General features: G+C 40.2%; 1 protein-coding gene across 14 annotated transcripts in view; it reads left to right on the top strand.

The window, feature by feature from the left end:
* LOC131126458 (pleckstrin homology domain-containing family A member 5-like) overlaps positions 1–19,349 on the top strand; it is a 66,701-nt gene that overhangs the window by 27,222 nt on the left and 20,130 nt on the right. For 4 of the 14 annotated variants that reach the window (XM_058069002.2, XM_058069008.2, XM_058068999.2 and 1 more), the window contains exons 4-16: positions 3,344–3,427; positions 5,245–5,298; positions 6,231–6,387; positions 7,757–7,861; positions 8,182–8,254; positions 8,783–8,883; positions 9,286–9,401; positions 10,023–11,060; positions 12,624–12,910; positions 13,865–14,097; positions 14,266–14,349; positions 16,924–17,043; positions 18,751–18,804. In XM_058069002.2, coding sequence (XP_057924985.2) covers positions 3,344–3,427; positions 5,245–5,298; positions 6,231–6,387; positions 7,757–7,861; positions 8,182–8,254; positions 8,783–8,883; positions 9,286–9,401; positions 10,023–11,060; positions 12,624–12,910; positions 13,865–14,097; positions 14,266–14,349; positions 16,924–17,043; positions 18,751–18,804 — 2,506 coding nt within the window. Of the gene's footprint in view, positions 1–1,234; positions 2,111–3,343; positions 3,428–5,244; positions 5,299–6,230; positions 6,388–7,756; positions 7,862–8,181; positions 8,255–8,782; positions 8,884–9,285; positions 9,402–10,022; positions 11,061–12,623; positions 12,911–13,864; positions 14,098–14,265; positions 14,350–16,923; positions 17,044–18,750; positions 18,805–19,349 lie in introns of those variants that run through there. The other 10 variants (XM_058069013.2, XM_058069001.2, XM_058069009.2 and 7 more) reach the window with 8 other exon arrangements.

The following is a 19,349-nucleotide window of genomic DNA, read 5'->3' as shown; positions in this document are numbered from 1 at the left end:
ACCAGTCCAGGGTGTACCCCTCCGGAGGAAATATTGTTTTCTTTGATCATGTTGAGCGGAATTACCTTATTGGGGTGTAACTGTACACCATAATCATGGTTCAGTCCATAACTGTTGTATGAATGTATGAATGACTGAAATGAATGAAATCTCCAACTGCTGGGAATTAATTCTCCAATAAATAAAATAAAAAATAAATACAATGGTATGGGATCTCTTCTGTGCTATTCGCAGACCATGTGGTCCTGATGGTTTCATCAGGCTTCAGTGTGTACTGAGGCGCTTTGCAGCTGACTGTGAAGCTTCCGGGATGAGAGAAGGTTGGAGCGTGAGGTCGAAAGAGACGGATCGCCGCAGTCATGTGGTCGCTGTAGAGAGGACCATTGTGGCGAAGAGAGAGCCGAGCCGCAAGGCAAAGCTGTCAATTTAGTGGAGAATTTATGTTCCCACCCTCACCTATGGTCATGAGATTTGAGTCCGCACTGAAAGAAGATTACTTCTACAAGCGGCTGAAATGAGTATCCTCCCTCGGGTGGCTGGACTCACCCTAAGATACAGGACAGGGTGAAGAGTCATTTGTGTGCCGTTCAGCGTAGAGCCGCTGTACCTTCACATGGAGAGGAGCCAGTTGAGGTGGCTCAGGCATCGAGTGAGTGTGCCTCCCGGACGCCTGGTGAGGTGTTCTGGGCATGCTCAGCTGGGAGAAGGGGCAGACCGGGGCAGACCTCGGACACGCTGGAGGGATTATGTCTTACAGCTGACCTGGGAAGCCCTTAGTGTCCTCCCGCTGGAAGTCTGGATTTCTGGAAGCGGAGGAAAGTTTTTCATCTGTCGTATCTTAGGGCACGCTCACACTGGATCGGTTTGCATGGAGTCCAGTCAATATGACCAAGGGTCTGCAAATAAAAAAACATTATTAAGTATTAATGTCAAATTTGAAATGTGATTAGTTAAGGACTCGTTCATATTGTGTTTTCTGGTTAATACTTCAACAGTAGTTATTATGAAGGCATGTTTCTGTGGGGGAAAAAAGTGTAGTTGACTGTTGGACTTTACTGCAAATGGTTCGAGGACAGCTTTACATTTAGCTTCGCGACTTAAGGTGTTTAAGCCCCCCCCCTCCAGTATGTGGACCATAGAGTTTGGACATCCCTGGTCTAGACTATTTCAGCATCATGCAACTCAAGTATTCCAATCTATACATCGAGCATGTTGAGTATGTAGTCAAGGTTCAAATCCATGCATATATTTACAATTTGACAATATGCATTCTGATTTTTGCTGTGCAAAATACCATTTAAATTATGCACACAAAAAAAAATCTTTTTTCACACTAATTTGTAAATGAAAAATCATCGGCATGACGTCTGACGCTTTGTCCTCGTTCTCCTTGGCCCCCAGAGAGCTTCGTCAGACAGGGCGAGTTAGTCCTCTGGCCTTTTTCTACCCACTGACAGCTGACACAACAGCGAGCCCTGCTCGCCATCATTCATCAGCTCGCAGGAGGAGGGATCGAGTTAATTCATGGACTTTTTTTTTTATGAATTTGTCTCTATTACGTGCATGCTTGTACTGGCATGTCCTTGAGCGTGCCATGATAACTTTCGTCTTTTCGTTGCTTCCTCTTAAAATCCACTGTCAGCTGACATTGGGAAAAAACACAATAAAAAATGACATTTAAAATATTTTTTAAATGGAAAAATATATGTTAATAAAGAAATTAGATTTTTTTCAAATACTAAACAAGACAATAATAATGATGATGCTAATGTTAAAAACAGTAATATGCACATGACCCTGAACAAGCAAAACAATACAAAGAAATATTTGACAGTACATCCAACAGCTTGGTTTTACTGTCTTCACCGGTCAGCCTCCTTTTGGGATCTGGAATAACTTTGACATATGGGAATAATAGCACAGCGGTGGCTTAGGCAGAATAGTCGAAGAGGAGAGAGAAAGGCAGAGAGTGCTTTTGAGCAGCGACTTGCACTCGGAGCATCACTGCCTTCTCTCAGGGAAAAAAAAAAAAACCACGGACCAGGCAGACAACCTCTGCTGGTATGGATATTTACTTGTAACAATTTCTACTATTCCTACATCTATTCCGGTGAGTCAACAATGTGGAGTATGATGCTGGTGTTTTTATGTATATGCCATGTGGTTGCATCCGTGCGGAGAGGAAATGTATTGGCAGAATGTTAGCGTGTACTAGTAGATTGTGATGTAATATTCACACATGCTGTTGCCAAGGCATGCTCATACAAATACCAGCTTGTTAGAACAAGCCGTACCACCGTGGCTATTTTATTAACTGCAACTCTTCTTCTTCTTGTCATTGCTGGATGAACTCTGGATGCGCTCAATATGTAAATGCGGGATTTTGGCTTTATTTGGGATGGCACAGCACGTACGGTATTTCAGTCTCCAACCCACTGTGGATATGCAGCGCATTTCCACCGCATAGATCACAGATAATTAACGACTTATTATCTGTAATGGCTGGAAGTCAATTGTTTGTGTGGCTGCCTTATACAATAATGATTCCTGTTTGTGCCACCCCTCACAGTAACTCTTTTCTCTCAGTTCTGACCATTTTTGATGATTTGGAGTGATTTTTCAAGGCATACAGAATATTGTCTTCTTGGACATGGTTATATACCAACAGAAAGATTAGACTCTCATCTTTGAGGTGCTCAATTTTATACAAAAACTGTGGTGAGACCCACCATGTTATTTGGTCTAGAGACAGTGCCACTGAGGAAAAGACAGGAAGTCGACCTGGAGGTAGCAGAGATGAGGATGCTGAAGTTCTCATTGGGAGTGACCAGGATGGATAGGATCAGGAAGATTACATGTTAGATGCCTTGGAGATAAAGTCCTTTAGGCCAGACTGAGATGGTTGGGACATGTCCAGAGGAGAGATAGTCAATATATTGGTAGAAGGATGCTACCAGGTAGGAGGCGTAGAGGAAGCCCAAGAGGAGATTTATGGATGTAGTGAAGGAGGACATGAGGGTAGTTGGTGTGAGAGAGACAGATGCAGAAGACAGGGTTGGATGGAGGAGACCCCTGAAGGGAAAAGCCCAAAGAGAAAGAAGAAGAAGATGGCTGTATTTTCCATAATCAAAGTCATTTTTCTGGTAAAGCGGGTGGCAGGCTGAAGTCCAGTTCATTTCCTTTGTACTGGAGGAAACCACCCCCCACCCCCCTGTTGCTCGGTGGAGCTGACATTCTGCTCATGTTTAATTCAAGCAATAAACAGTCTCATATTTGTAATGCAAGATCCGTGTTTAGAAAACATTTTCATCTTTGTCCTTTCTGTGTGTTTTTTTTTCTCCAGTCACAATGAGCGAAAGGTGACCTGCAAGCACCCCGTATCAGGAGCCCCCTCCCAAGACAACTGCATCTTTGTTGTAAATGAACAGTAAGTCTCTCTGCTTTGCGGTGCATGTGGTTAGCCTAGCGTGCTTATGATGTATGTACTGATTGGCAGTCATATAGACCTGTAGTGTAGACCTGTAGACCAGGTCTTTGCACTAGTACTAGGTGTGTCACAAGATCTCGTAAGATCGAAACGTGACCTTTACCTGATCCTGCATTGATATTGGATATCTGTATCAGCTTGCATCTAAAATGTTTGATACAAGCGTTCTGTTCCGGATCGTAAGGTAAAATGTTGTGTGGGGGTCACACCTTAATTTAATGGTAATGGTAATGGTAATGGTAATGGTTTTATTTCATTTCAACATGCATCAGATTCCAATTGAGTGCATCCCATAATCAGTTCCCAGTTCCACATGTCCAAAAGGAGTAGGAAGAAGCAAAGCTTATTAAATCCTACCCCTCCATCTGGTACTTTTACAATCACTAACTGTTACATTTGTTCACTTCCTGCTTTCCATAATACATTTTAAGGTTTTTTGTTTGTTTTTTTAATAATGCACCTTGTATCGAAGTACTGGGTGATATGAGCATCCAATGCCATAATGGGTACCATAGTAAGTGTCAATATAGTGATATATATAGCACATCATGACTGGTTCAAGACTCTTCATTCTTGTATTTAGCAAATTTATTTTATTTATTAATTTATTTTATTAATTTTTAATAATTTTTTGGGTGTTTTTAAACATTTTTTTAAATTTTTTTTATTTTTTGTCCCGTACCAAAGTACTGGGTGATATGAGCATCCAATGCCATAATGGGTACCATAGTGCGTGTCAATATAGTGATATATATAGCACATCATGACTGGTTCAAGACTCTTCATCCTTGTATTTAGCAAACATCAACTGCTTGTATTGTTTCTTGAATTGGCTCATCGTTGTGCATTGTTTGATTTCCTTACTCAATCCATTCCATAGTTTGATTCCACATACTGAAATGCTATGGCTAGCATAACGTAGTCCTAGCATAGAAGTGTTTCAAATGTACTTCTTCCCTGAGATCATATTTCTCCTCTCTTGTAGAGAAGTATTGGATGACATTTTTAGCTAATTGCTTATTTTTAGCCTTATGCATTATTTTAGCTGTTTGAAGATGAACTATATCAGCAAGTTGAAGTATTTGTGATTTTAGAAATAAGGACTTAGTATGTTCTCTGTAGGCGGCATTATGAATTATCCTTACTGGCCTTTTTTGCAGTACATTTAGCCAGTGAAGATTGCTTTTATAGTTATTAACCCATATTTGCACACAATTTACAATATTTATATATTATATACGCTATGTATTATTCCAGTCTGTCACCCAACTCCAACTTAACCACACACTGACTACACCACTAGACGACTTTGCCAAGCTCCTTTTCAAGCGTCCAAGCATTCACTTGTGTTTAATAATGCGCTTGGTTTTGTGTCGCAGCGTGGGGTCTTTCGGTTGATGGCTTTCATCATGCATTGTATTGATGTGTTTTTGACTCCTGCACGAGATCAAAAATGGTCCAATGCTTAGAACAATGTCCCTGCAGGGATGCGTTTTACACATTTAAGAAGCAAAGCAAGCTTTCAGGTGGGGAAGAATACAAAATACCTTCTGCTTTTACAGTTCTGTGCTTCCCAGAGGTAATGGAGAGACATTGTGGATGGATACGTATATGCATAAAGATGCAATTTAAATGGACTGCATCTTCTGCTTCATTGTGACACACACCTTCTTTTTATGTTTTGTCATTATTTGTTGCCATTTTTCATTGAGTCATGCTTTGAGTTTTTATCATTTTGTCATCTGTTCTGTTTTTAGTGCGAAATATGGAAAGCTTGTGCATCCTGATAAGCCCCTCGAGGCTGACGACAGGTAATAAACGCTGAAAATTACAGACAGGAGCCTTCACTCATCATTTGACTACAACTATTTGTACTATAGCCAGTTGTGACAGTGGATGACAAAGGATTCATATTTCATATTTCATCAAAAGCTTGTAGAACATACTTTTGAAGACCGCCACCTGTCATTGCAAGCGATGGACTCCTTTATCGTCTCCAAATCCGAACTCGACAATCTGTTTACGTTGACTACTCACTTTCAACCACCACTACACTGCCCTTCGTTTCTTTGTTGTGTGTTTTTGTTTTTTTGTTTTTTTGGTTTTTTTTTTTTGGAACTAGAAAAGTGTTCTCAACAAACGTCTATTTGAGCGAAGGCCACAGGGTGATGAATTGTCTTTGAACTTGAAAAAGACACTCTCATCAATCAACGATCTTCCCTGGTGTGTTTAATAACCTTGGCTGGCATTGTTTATCAACTATCGTCTTAGCATCTTAGCCTGGACTTGGGGGCAAAATAAACAGGCTTTGTGGGATTGTGACCAAAATTGTAGTCCTCACTTGGGGTGGTACGGTCGGTACACCATCATCACGGTTTGGTACGTACCTCGGTTTTAAGACGGTTTGGTTTATTTCGCATACAGTAAGGGAACTAAATGCAAAAAAATGCTTAGATTTTGTGTAAAGTTAGTTTCTTTTATGAGTGTCTGTTTACCTGTTTTACCAACAAGGTCAAATATTCCCAAACAAGAGACCTTAATGTACCGAAGAGTGTTTTCAAGCTCTTGGCTTCCCCTTGGCAAATATTCCATGTGGGAATTTGTTACGCCTCTGTACTGAAGGTTCCACATCGAACACTGTGATTATGGAATGGATAATATGTACCATTTCATCACTAGTACTCACCATGTTTTCCATATTGGTCAAACGTTGTGTTTCTCTATGTCTCTTACATTGTGGCAGGACAGCTCCAAAGACGGAGCAGGAAAACGGCGCTAGTAAGAAGGACCGTCCCATGAGCACCATGAGCGAAGCGTCCAACTACACGGGTGGCTCAGACAACAGCACCTTTGCCGAGAGCCCTGCCGCCACTGTGACCATCTCTTCTTCGTTCACACGGGTCAGTATGGCTTTTAAACGGGCGGCCATATTGAATTGAGGTGATAGAAGGGATGTATCCATTTATTTCAATGAAATGCAATGCTAAAGTCAATACAATTATTATTACATGTGAATTTTACTTAAAAATTAAAAAAAATGAAGAGGGCTGCTGGCTGCAAATGGCCTTTGGTGAAATATCTAGCTTTTGAAATATCTAGCTTACTATATATTTAGATGGAGAAAAAAAATATATACAATATTTCTATAATATTTTGATTTTATTTTTAGATTAAAGATCTATTGGCCATTATAGTTTATATAATATTAATTTTGGGTGTAAAAAACAATTGAGAGAAATATACTGGCCTGTATAATATTTAGTCCACCAGGATTTGTGGGTTTTTAATAATTACCTATTTGTGAGGCCCCTGGCAGTCAGGGGTTCTTGGAACCCCCCCCTCCCCCCATATATTTCCTCCAAAATATATTCATGAATTAATTAAATTTTTACATGGTAAAAAAATAATTGAGAAATCAGTCATGCTATCCCTGACATATATTTGTGGAGAAACTTTATCATGCTTTAAATTAATGGTTAATGTAGTTTTTACAATAACTCTTCAGTACATATTGGATGAAAATATATGTCCAACCTGCAGTTTTCTACTGCAATTAAAATCAGTTTCCGCACCGTCATGAATAAATGATGTTGTATTTCTGCATACACTCGCTAAACATCACATGTACAGTATTTCTGTATTCATGAGATGTCATTATGTATAAACCAGTTTGAATGGACCCAGCTTTGTGTATTGCAGGGAAAATGCGGTGGGAAAAAAAACGTAAACTTACAGTATATAGCATGAATTCAAATGCATTGCTTTCACTTTAAAATGCTTGCATCTGAGTAAATAATGACGAAGTACGCCATAGAAAATGTATTCCTTATACAGTGGGGTTGGAAGAAAGACCAATATGTATTTTGCATGGAAAATTACACTTTGTTTTAGATACAATATAAAGTATAAGATACGAGCAGTCCTGATTTCTAATGGTATGTTTGCAATCACAATCAAATGTAAAACTAATTGACAGAATGTAAAAAAATAATAATAAATTCAGAAAAATGTAAAATAAAAATACAATTTTAAAAAGTTATTAATTGCTGTAATTTCCAGTGTGTAAGCCTCTACTTATTTCTCATTCTTTGAACCCTGTGGCTTGTACAGCTTAAAAAAAACCACATTTCCCATGATGCTTAGGTCTACAGTCTTGTACCTGAGGTCCTTTGACAGCTCTTTGGTCTTGCCCATTGTGTTGGAGATGTTTGAATGGAATAGACTCTATACACGGGCCGTTGAGTTTGATATATTTCTCTATTTCAACAGCCCTCCAGGTCTTCCAAAAAGGTTCACAACTTTGGCAAGAGGTCCAACTCCATCAAGAGGAACCCCAATGCCCCAGTAGTCAAAAGCAACTGGCTTTACAAGCAGGTAAGGCAGCGTTTAGCACGCTGTTATGATGACTAATTATATTTAGAGATTTACTGCCGTGTAGCGGGACCTTCAAAATCAAACACAAGAATTTTCGGGACAGTAAATGACCTTCATCATCTCCTTTACAAGTATTAAGAAGCATAAAAGCATGAACTGAGTCTTACAATAAGTTCTATACTCATGCCTGGGAGTCTATTCATATGAAGATTAAACACATAATCTGTGAGATTATCTATCATCTGTGAGATGTGAGAGATGTATGAGAGAGAGAGAGAGAGAGAATGATTGTCTGTTAATGATGACCCCCCCCCCCCCAGGACAGTACAGGCATGAAGCTGTGGAAGAAGAGGTGGTTTGTTCTCTCGGACATGTGCCTTTTCTACTACCGAGGTAAGCAGACACAAACGCAATGCTTACAGCTGATGGATAACTAATTCATTTCCTAATGAATACAGAGTTCCTCATGCAGATCAAGGCAGCTTTTTACATAAACAATACATGCAAACAAGTTGCTGTCCAAATCATACTGTATGAAAACCATAATACAATGTATTTTTCTTTTTACTTTTTACGCTAATAATATGTAGTAATAATGTTACGTTTTGACAGGATTATTGTGATTGATTGATTATTGTGGTTGTGGTTTGCAGCGGCCTTCAACTATATTGGTCAAACATTTGCATGCAATCATTGTATTCTATTGCACTCTTTTAATTGTATCATTATTATTATTATTATTTTACTTTTTCTCATGTTTTAACTGTGTATTAACGAATGAATGTTGTATTTTGATGTATCTTTTACTCTATTTACTTGCTTTTATTCAACTCCATTCTTCTATAAAGTGTCTGAGTATTTTGAAAAGCGCTATACAAATAAAATGTATTATTATTTTATTATTATTATTATATGTTGCAGATGAAAAGGAAGACAGCATCCTGGGCAGTATCCTGCTGCCGAGCTTTCACATCTCCATGCTGTCGGTGGATGACCACATCAGCAGGAAATATGCTTTTAAGGTGAATTAACTCATTTGATGTATTTCAAAGGAGGAGTTGGTTCATGATGTCAATGGAGTTAGGAGCACAGTCACCAAGAAAAGCATTAGGCAGAGATATGATCCCAACAACCCTGACGGCGATAAGAAGCGTCTGACTCCTGTGCTTGCCAACAACCTTTATAACCTTTACTAAATGTCTTTTTTTTTTTTCAAAAAAACAATAAACCCGTTCTAAAAATATATGCCAATCATATCTTTGTAAGGGGGTAAACGTATGTGTCCTGTGATTGACTCCAACTCTCACCCAAAGTCAGCTGGGTTAGGCTCCATCTTGACAGGATAATCAAAATAAGATGAACAATGGTGTGGAGACATCATGGTGGTACGTCAAATGACTCCATGTTCTCTCTTTATCCGACAGGCCACTCACCCTAATATGAGGACGTACTATTTCTGCAGCGACACGGCCAAAGAAATGGAGTCCTGGATGAAAGTCATGACAGATGCGGCCCTTGTCCACAGTGAACCCGTCAAAAGGTGGGTCATCATAATGGAACCAGAAATTATATCCGGCTATATTTGGATTATTTGTAGTATCCCTGTGTACATGTCTTTATGTGACAACTTCAGAGATTATTGACACGCAAGACCACCTGGGGCGTCACTAGGTTCTGAGGACGGGGGGCTTAGCCCCCTGGAGATGCACAGGATATGAATGAATGTAGTAGACATTAAAAAAAAAAAATGTTTTTATCTAAAAAACAAATAATAAACAAGAACCGGGATATAACTTTTCCACTTTTGGACAGATTTAGAAGAGATACTCAATTGTTTTACGAGTAATCATTATTATATTATTAATTACTATCATTATTCCTCTTCTGATTACTACTACTACTAGTGGGCTAGTATTAGCCTGCTTATTGGCTTGCTTATTTTGCCCTATTATATGAAATTTGTCAGATTTTTTTTTGTAAAAAAAAATCTAATTATTTAGGGGGGCTTAAGAACATAGGCCTAATGACGCCACTGAACGGCACCCTACCATCCTAGTAGTCAAATGTTGTACAATGTTTGAAAAGAAGCCACGTGAGACCCAGCGTAACTCGCCCGCTTTGTTTGAGCTTTTAGTTTTTTTTGTTGTACCTGTCTCCTTAGGTTGAACAAGATGAAAGTAGATCAGCGAGCGCCTCAGGAGATGAACAACATACTGAATAACAGAGTCTTTCGCCGACCTGAGATTGACAACAATGAACGAAATCGGGAGCCTGTTCATCAACACTCCTTCCCGCGGACGGATGACAAACCGCTAAAAGACGCAGATAAACCCCACAACCAGAAGGAGCGAGAGGGCTGCACATTGCAGAACGACAGGGACCGGTGTTGTTTAAAGCAGGACGGCTACGTGCTGCAGAAGGATGCTGACAAGTATCTCCTCCACAAGGGAGGTGAAAGACACTTGGTGCGAAAGGATGGAGACAAGTACTCGGTTCACAGGGACCTGGAAAAGTGCTCGGTTCAGAAAGTGGATGAAAAATACACAGTGACAGCAACCGACGAACAATATACTCACACTAAAGTTGGTGATAAATATTTTGTCTCCAAAGACGGAGAGAAATACACGCTGCAAAAAGGGGGAGACCGCCCCAACCTTATGAAAGAAACGCCAAAGTACATCCCTCAAAAGGAAGTGAGGAGACAGCTTTCATTAAGGGAGACGCCAAATAAATATGGTACATTACAAATTGTGGACAAGTACGGCACTTTGAAGGAAGTTCGGAAGTATAGTACACTACGAGAAGGGGATAAATACGCCACCCTTCGAGACTTGGAAAAGTATGCCACGCTTCGTCATGGGGATAAATACTGTTTTCAGCAAGATCCCACGGCAGAAATGTCTCGTACGAGACTCAAGCTGCAGCCAGCTCAGGCAGCTGCCATCGCGGCGGCTGTGTCGGCGTCCCGCCAAGGCCACCAGGCCAACCTCACAACACCGAAGCCCGCACACATCAATGGATCAGGGTCAGGGGATCATACGAGCGACTGCAGCCTGGCAGCGGAACACGGAAGCCAGGCTACCGTCCAACCAAGTCCAGTTCAGGAACTGGAGAGGTTGTCTAGAAGCAACTCCATTCACCAAGTGGAGCACTTGGCGCGGATACACCGGGCGAGAGGTTCGGAAGAGGACACCAGAAGGTAAGCTTGATTTTGTATCAACCATTTCAATATTTGATGATATATTTGATGCTTGATGAGGTCTTTTGGCTTCCTGTTTTTTTAAGATGTCTGTGAAACTCTGATTGACAGATTGTTTTTCCAGCCATTGTTCAGGGATCTGCCTGCAGCTGGTGCAGAATGCTGCTGCCAGGCTGTTAACACAGTCCAGTGAATACTGTCACATAACTCCTTTCCTCGCTTGGAAATATACGTATACTATATACAGACATCCCTTGCTTATCATGGCTACCTGATTAGTGAATGTCCACAAAGTTACATCCCCTAATTTATAAAACAGATATTTCTGTGGTTAGAACAAAGAGAACCCATTTACAGTACAACCGTTATTAGAGCCCTCTAGAGATGAACTAGCACCCCTATAGTCTCATTTACGCCCGTATTATTCGTATAACAGACTTAATAAGACTGACCTGCTCCGTGGGGGGGCGGCGTGACTCAGCTGGTAGAGATGTCGTCTCCCAACCAGAAGGTTGTGGGTTCGAGCCGCCGTCCCCCAATCATGTCGAAGTACCCTTGGGCAAGATACTGAACCCCCCAGTTGCTGCTGGTGCTAACAATGTCAATTAAGTTAAAGACCATTTAATTAAGTTGTTTAAGACTTGTGCTTTGTGCGTTGCTATAAATGTGTTCCCTGGGGGGGGGGGGGGGCTGAGTGGCAGGCGGAGCTTGGCGTGGGTGACTGCAGCAACAGTAGCCCATGTTTTCATTAGGGATTATTGTGCCTGTCGTGAGATCATTCAAACCTGCAATAAAAGACTGTTGACATTACTGACATCTAGTATTTTACACATCAAATGATACAATTATACATGTCCTGAATACCTTATATGTATTTTAGTTCATTTATGCTTGAAAATGTTTCATTTATACGTGAAATTTATAACTTCAATATGCGTATTCTTTTGGTTAATAGGCCATATGCAACCACCAAGCAGATTTATTTGTGAATATATTCTTGAAAAACAGTAATAGAGTGAAGCTGTAAAATGAACTGAAGAAAAATAACAAGCGTTTCAGAAAATATTCTTTGGTGAGCGAGCCAATTCAGCTGGCGAGTTACTGTTCGCACCCGAGCTGCTGGTTGAAGACCCCTGTTTTAGCAAGATAATGATGATTCAATGCTTTGACGCACTATTACTACTACGACTCATCTGCTGCTCCTCTGGAAGGTTTAAATGCCGTTCTGCTTCTTCACTCTGTTAAATTCCTTTCGTTCTTTTGACCTTTCTGACCAGAGGAAAAACTAAAAGCTTTTTGTGTCACCACAAAAGTGCATCTCAGTTGGGAGCGCTGATGTTTTATGGCCATTAAGTCATCTTACAGAGTAACACAGGAGTAGTGCAGCATCCCCATCAATCAATCGCTAAGTGTTCTGTGCCAGAAGAGCATCGCCAGTTTGGCAGGGTGCATAAGATGAAGCACTAATATTCCTAAGACAATAAAGTAGTTAAACGTGTATAATTGATTCTAACAGTAACAATTTCCTGTTGCCTTTTTTTGCTGTTGTTGTTGACTTCACAGCATTACATCCTACCAGACCTTACCGAGGAACATGCCTAGCCACCGTGCTCAGCTCGTTCCCAGATACCCAGAGGGCTACCGCACACTACCCCGCAACAGCATGATAAGGCCCGACAGTATCTGCAGTGCAGCAGGCTCCGTGTACGACCGAGCTCTTCGACCCGCGTCCACAAGCGCTGTCACCACGGCGGAAAAGAGGAGATCGATGAGAGACGACACCATGTGGCAGCTCTATGAGTGGCAACAGAGGCAGGCCTTCTCCAGGCAAAGCCTGGCTCAACCAACAGGTATAGATACCACGGGGTAACAACAAGTCAATGTATCTGGAACATTTAGTATCAGATTTCAGTATTGAACAAAGCTACATTTGTTCTCAATCAGAAATCACTCCACACTCTTTATTGCTCTCTGGTTCTACCATATCTTACTTAGTGTGGAAATATGGGCTAGTAACTATAAAAGCAATCTTCACTCGCTAAATGTACTGCAAAAAAGGCCAGTAAGGATAATTCATAATGCCGCCTACAGAGAACATACTAACTCCTTATTTCTAAAATGACAAATACTTCAACTTGCTGATATAGTTCATCTTCAAACAGCTAAAATAATGCATAAGGCTAAAAATTAGCAATTAGCAAAAAATGTTATCCAATACTTCTCTACAAGAGAGGAGAAATATGATCTCAGGGAAGAAGTACATTTGAAACACTTCTATGCTAGGATGAGCCAATTCAAGGTACAAGGTAAATTATAAAAAAAAGCCTTAAACTGTATTATGGAAAGCAGGAAGTGAACAAATGTAACAGTTAGTGATTGTAAAAGTACCAGATGGAGGGGTAGGATTTAATAAGCTTTGCTTCTTCCTACTCCTTTTGGACATGTGGAACTGGGAACTGATTATGGTTTCTGATGCATGTTGAAATGAAATAAAACCATTACCATTACCATTTAGTACATTTACATGCAGTCAAATAATTTGCAATAACCCGGTTGGTTCATATTTATTTTTAAAAATCTGAATAATACCTCTGGGTTACTGTCGGCATATCTTGATTTGTGTTCAGCGTATATTCCATTTGAAAGGGATCTTGTGTCTTTGGCAGGAACTACCATGTTTTGCAATCAACCATGACAGCATGTACACCAGTTTTTTTTATCATCCTAGTATTTTCAATTAGTGTTCACCGAAAAGTGCAACATGTTATCGCTGTCTCTTTTGCTTGTTTTCTTTTTTGCTGCAGGTCATTATGGCACCCTTGCCAGCACAAAGACAATGGGCAACATATCAGAACATGCCGCCGTACACTCCATTCCTCCCTCCCCATCTCATGGATCATTGGCCCTCTACAACACCCTCCCCACTTCCTGTCAGCAAAGCGTTCCCAACAGCAACAGCTCCCTCTCGGAGGCACCGTCACCCGTCATAAGAGAAGATGGGACACTTGATCGCCGGCATCGGACACACCTAGCCAAGGTAGAGGGCAGGACATGGGCCTGGTACATTTTTGCAAAAAAAGCTGTTATGATTCATTGACTTTGATTGACAACTTTAAGGAGTTACAAAGAGTTCAAAGCGAAACAGTGAGTACATGTTATGGCTTTTTCACACACACACATATATTTATTTATTTCTCCCCTTTAGTTTGGAAGCACACTAGATCGCCGACTCGTTGCAGCCGGTGTTTCTCCTCAGCCCATTACTCCTCAGTCATTACAAGGCAAGACGGTGAGTGTGACAGCATTTTCACAGACACGCTTCTTGCATTTGGCTTTTGCAGCTTGCTGTTGACTTGCGTCTATTGTTCCCCATCTACTGTGTCGCTATCACCTCCTTTATAAAAATCGCTGCATCAGAGATCCAGCATACGTTGACCTCTGCTTTTAACGCAAATCCAACAAAAGTCTAAAATGACAAATACTTCAACTCGCTGATATAGTTCATCTTCAAACAGCTGAAATAATGCATAAGGCTGAAAATAAGCAATTAGCTAAAAATGTCATCCAATACTTCTCTACAAGAGAGGAGAAATATGATCTCATCGAAGAAGAAATATCACTATATTGACACTTACTATGGTACCCATTATGGCATTGGATGGTCATATCGCCTTGTACGAGGTACATTATTAAAAAAAAATAACCTTACACTGTATTATGGAAAGCAGGAAGTGAACAAATGTAACAGTTACTGATTGTAAAAGTACCAGATGGAGGGGTAGGATTTAATAAGCTTTGCTTCTTCCTACTCCTTTTGGACATGTGGAACTGGGAACTGATTATGGGATGCACTCAATTGGAATGATGCATGTTCAAATGAAATAAAACCATTACCATTACCATTACCATTACCAAAAGAGATTCTGAGATGAGACAACTGTGTGCGCTTTGACACAGTGACAGGGCATCCCTATTTTTGCAGTTTGCGGTAGCATCACACAGGCAGGACCATGCATGTGTGCAACTGGTGTATGGAGATTTACAGTGGTTGTTTTCTTATCACCGTGGGAGTGCACACAGAATTGCTGCATTCTGTGTGAAATTTTGCTGCGTGAAAGACTTATGACTCCATAAGACTCCATTTTACTCATAGGCCACAATGGCTTTTAAATAAAAGAAATAAAACCCAGAATGTACATGAAGAAACGGTTTTGGATTTACAGTTTGAACTATAAAGTATAAAACATCAAGGAGTAGTTGAGCTTTTTTTGGTACTAGGATTCAGATGATTTCCTACCTCCTTAAATCAGCCGTATATCGACCTTGTGGACGTTTTTGCAATCAAACAAAAATACAGCCAAAATGTGGTGGAACAGGAAAAAACACACAAGTCATCTGACAAAATAGAAGTTCATCATGTAAGGCTTGCTTTGTCTTCCCTTTTCCTCACACAGGCTCACACTCCTTTGTAAACAAACACCCACTCTGCTTTGTATCAGTGTCTCATCTTCTCAGAACTGCTGTGACGCAACTGGGATTACCATAAATAATCATAATGTACATGACTGGAATGTGCAGAGCCTCTAGTTTCACAGAATGTTGGAATTACGGTTCATTTACGATATTTTACAGCTAGCATTGCCGATCTCAGGTAGCTTTCGTGTTTTTTTGGTAAATGTCAAGAATTTACACCACAATTTTGCATTGTCCGATTAGTGCGTCTTGTGTTGTTAACACTGCATGAGTCCAACTGTTTCCTTGCTTGTTTATTAGCTAGCAACCGGAAGCTAGCTAAGTTACGTCGCCAGTATATATTGTCATCATCGGTTGACTCTTAAAGATGTTAACATAAAATACATTTTTATTGTTTTACATGCTTAAAACAATTCTGAACGAACATTGAAGGTCAGTTTTATCTTCAAGACGTGACTGTTCCCAAAGATACTATGTTGCAGCAAGATCAACCTTCCTGTTTTGTCACGTCAAAAATCTTCAATTTTCAATGAAGGTAAAAATAACCTTAAATGTTCATTTATCCCTTTCATTAATCATGTTATATGCATTTCAAATTGTTTTGTGTATGTAAAACTAGGATTGTAACTACAAAAAATGTTTTTTGTGTTTACATTTTTTTGCTTTCTGGAGCGGATTAATTGGATTTACATTATTTCTTATGGGGAAAAATTTGGTTAGGTTAAGGCCCCTTTTGGTTAGATAGAGTTTGACCTTCTGGAACAAATTAATGATGCTAACCAAGGTTCTACTGTACACTGTGTGTATATATATATATATATATATACAGGAATATATATTTTTTTCTTATTATTTCAAATATATAAAAGCGGAAAAAGTTTGGACACCCCTGGTCTATACAGTTTTTGGCTTGTTTACAGGTCAGTCGTTAAATTTTAGAGTTTCCATGCAAATGTTTGCATGTGGATCATTGATGTCATTGCAAAGTTTACCCATCTGACCTATTAACATGTTGAGAAACCCTTCAGCAGCTCAACCATCAGACCTGTTACTTTAGCCGTGTGCCATTTATGTCTTCCAGAACCCCACCAAAGCCTTTTCTTTGATTTGCAGTCATCGCATATCTCATCTATAATTTACAGCCTAAAATGTGTCCCGGGTCTTTTCCACTTGGCTTACCTCGCTCGGGTGCAACTGAACTTGCATACGTCTTGTGCGGGTGCTGGTTTAAATGCAGCATTGTGTAAAGGCTTGTTGGGCTGTCAATCATGGTTGGGGCATGTGTACCTGGAGGCGGTTCCTTTCTATTACGTCTGTGAGTCATCAGTGACTTCATTGTAGCAGTTTTTTTTTTTTTTTTTACTCCTCCACCGTGTGATGCTATATACAGCCTGAGGAACTCACACTGATGCTGATCAAGCTTCGGCGGCAGCAGGCAGAGCTCAACAGCCTGCGGGAGCACACGGTAGCCCAGCTCATGGCCCTGGGCATGGAGGGGCCCAACCCCAAGGTCAGCGCTGCGTGTATGCATATACAGTTGTGCTCCAAATGAATTCCCTCATTGTCAATTCTACTTGTTTGCAAAGTTTACAAACTTGCTCTAGCAATTTTAATTGTTCAGCACTTCAAATATTATTACAGCGTCACAATATATACTATTGAAAGTTTGTACATTTTGCAAATGAATGTAATTTACAATGGGATATTATATATCATGAGTGCTGTGTGTGTGTGTGCATGTACAGCCATTGCTGCAGATATTGTATTGTATGTTGATATGTCAACGTATGTATCAACAGCAGCATGTGTCTGAAGGTAGCTGATCCAAAGGAAATTGAATTTGGTGACAGTTTTAGTTCATTTATTGGACAAATTGATTTTAGACTCATTTGCAACTGCTCAAAAAATTGTAGTGCAGTTCATTTTTTCCCCATAAAAAAATAAAGTAAAATAAATAAGTCTAATTATGTTAATTGCTATAGTAAAATCTAGATTAATACAGCCAGCTTACTTTGCACTGAACAGGAAGTCACTGCATGCATATTTTAATATTGCGTCACTATACAGTAGACACCGCTTAATGATAACAATGAAACTAACAATACTAAAACACGTGTACTTAGGGATATGATTGGTGGGACACCAAAATCAGTTTCACATTAGAAACATTGCATCGGTTACCAATGTGTTGGGTATTGGTGTGTTGTTCGTGTGTGTGTGTACATGTGCATGTACGTATGTGTCAGAGCTTGATGATACTGCGTCTTGGCAGTTAGAAGCCAGGACACTGCGGCTATGTCAGAGTAGATGCATCAAACATCAAACTTTGTTTTTCAACTTGTTGTTTATCTCCACCATTGCTCTTCGCACTGTCTGACATCTGGTGTGAACCGTTCAGTTGCCTTGTCTGTATTATTTAGTATTACATGTTAGCCTATTTATTATGTATGGACAAAGTGTGAGATATTGCACTGCAGAATTTCATCTGGGAAATTGCTGGAAACAATGACTTGGCATGATAACAGTATGCACGTTGTAAAATATGTCACTTTTCTGACCTATAAATGTCGTATTCTCGTGTTAAACGATGTCAAAGCATCAGGTAATGAGGTTTGAGCATTTGGAAGCGAGCCCTGAAAGACGCTTTGGATGGTTTTGCTAACACCAGGTTCAACTGATGTCCACTGATGCAGATTGCCTGCACTCAGTAAACACAGTCCAGGATTAGACCCAGCAGGGGGGGGGGGCTAAGACCGCCTGAGAGATGAGTCTTGGTCCTGCTGATGCTGACTGCACCGGATATGATGCAGTATATACAGTACAGTATTTAAACATGCCAGTGTTTCTCATAACAATTCACCAAAGTATTTGTCCACTGTCATCTGCAGTCTTCCTCAGAAGTCGTAGTGTTAATTAAATCTGAAATAAAGTACTGAAGAACAAGTAAGAACACATACTTACTTAACGAGTTGCTTAGCGTGACAGCCGACAATTCCTCCTGCTCAATACCAAATGTTGTCACATGCTCATCCTCAGTTCCTGCAGCGTAGGCTAGTTTGAACAACAGAAACAGCTACCATGTTAAGTCATTGCCTAATACAACCCTCCCTTTGTTCATCACTTTTTCCCTTGGTAACTTTAGTCGAATCTTTAACCGCCTTTTACCAAACAGCCTTGCTTTCTGCCTCTTTTCCTCATTTTCCTGCTGCACCTGTAGACTGATGTTCTTTCTCACCATCTTCAGAGGAACCTTGTTTACCTCCAAAACCAGGTGAGGATCCCCTCCACCTGTGTACTTTGTGCTTCCTGTTGCCAAAGATCCTATAAATACGTATGCACAGAATGATATTCCTTAAGTGAAGATTGGGGTTTTTAGGCGTGGTAGCATGCCTCTATAATCAGCAGCACCATCCCTACACTGCTCACTATTAACAGGTTTCCACTGGTAAAACCAGGCAATACCAGGTACTACAAGATTCATTTTGCAGTATCAGTGGACATAGACAACTCATGGTCACTGTTTGATCGAGGTGATTTGACGGTATCATGGCGTTGTGACGATAAATTAAAGTTAAAAGAAGTTAGCTTACCTTGTTGCTATGCTATAGCCCTTGATTCCGCAGTATCATAATCCAGTTTTCACTTTGCCTTCCTGTCTTCTTTCTGGGGGACAATAGCCACACACCAAGCGGTAAATACTATACAGGAGATATTGCAAATTTTGGTATTGATACGATATCATTCAATGGTTTTGGGATTTTGCCATTCATTTCCAGGACTCTATTACCGTAGAAACTACAAATTCGTTCATTTTGC

Source organism: Doryrhamphus excisus, linkage group LG2 (assembly GCF_037039965.1).
Source record: "Doryrhamphus excisus strain RoL-2023G ecotype Guam linkage group LG2, RoL_Dexc_Guam_v1.1, whole genome shotgun sequence".
NCBI lineage: Eukaryota > Metazoa > Chordata > Actinopteri > Syngnathiformes > Syngnathidae > Doryrhamphus > Doryrhamphus excisus.
Note: the sequence above shows the minus strand (reverse complement) of the source record. Positions and strands in the feature narration are given on the sequence as shown.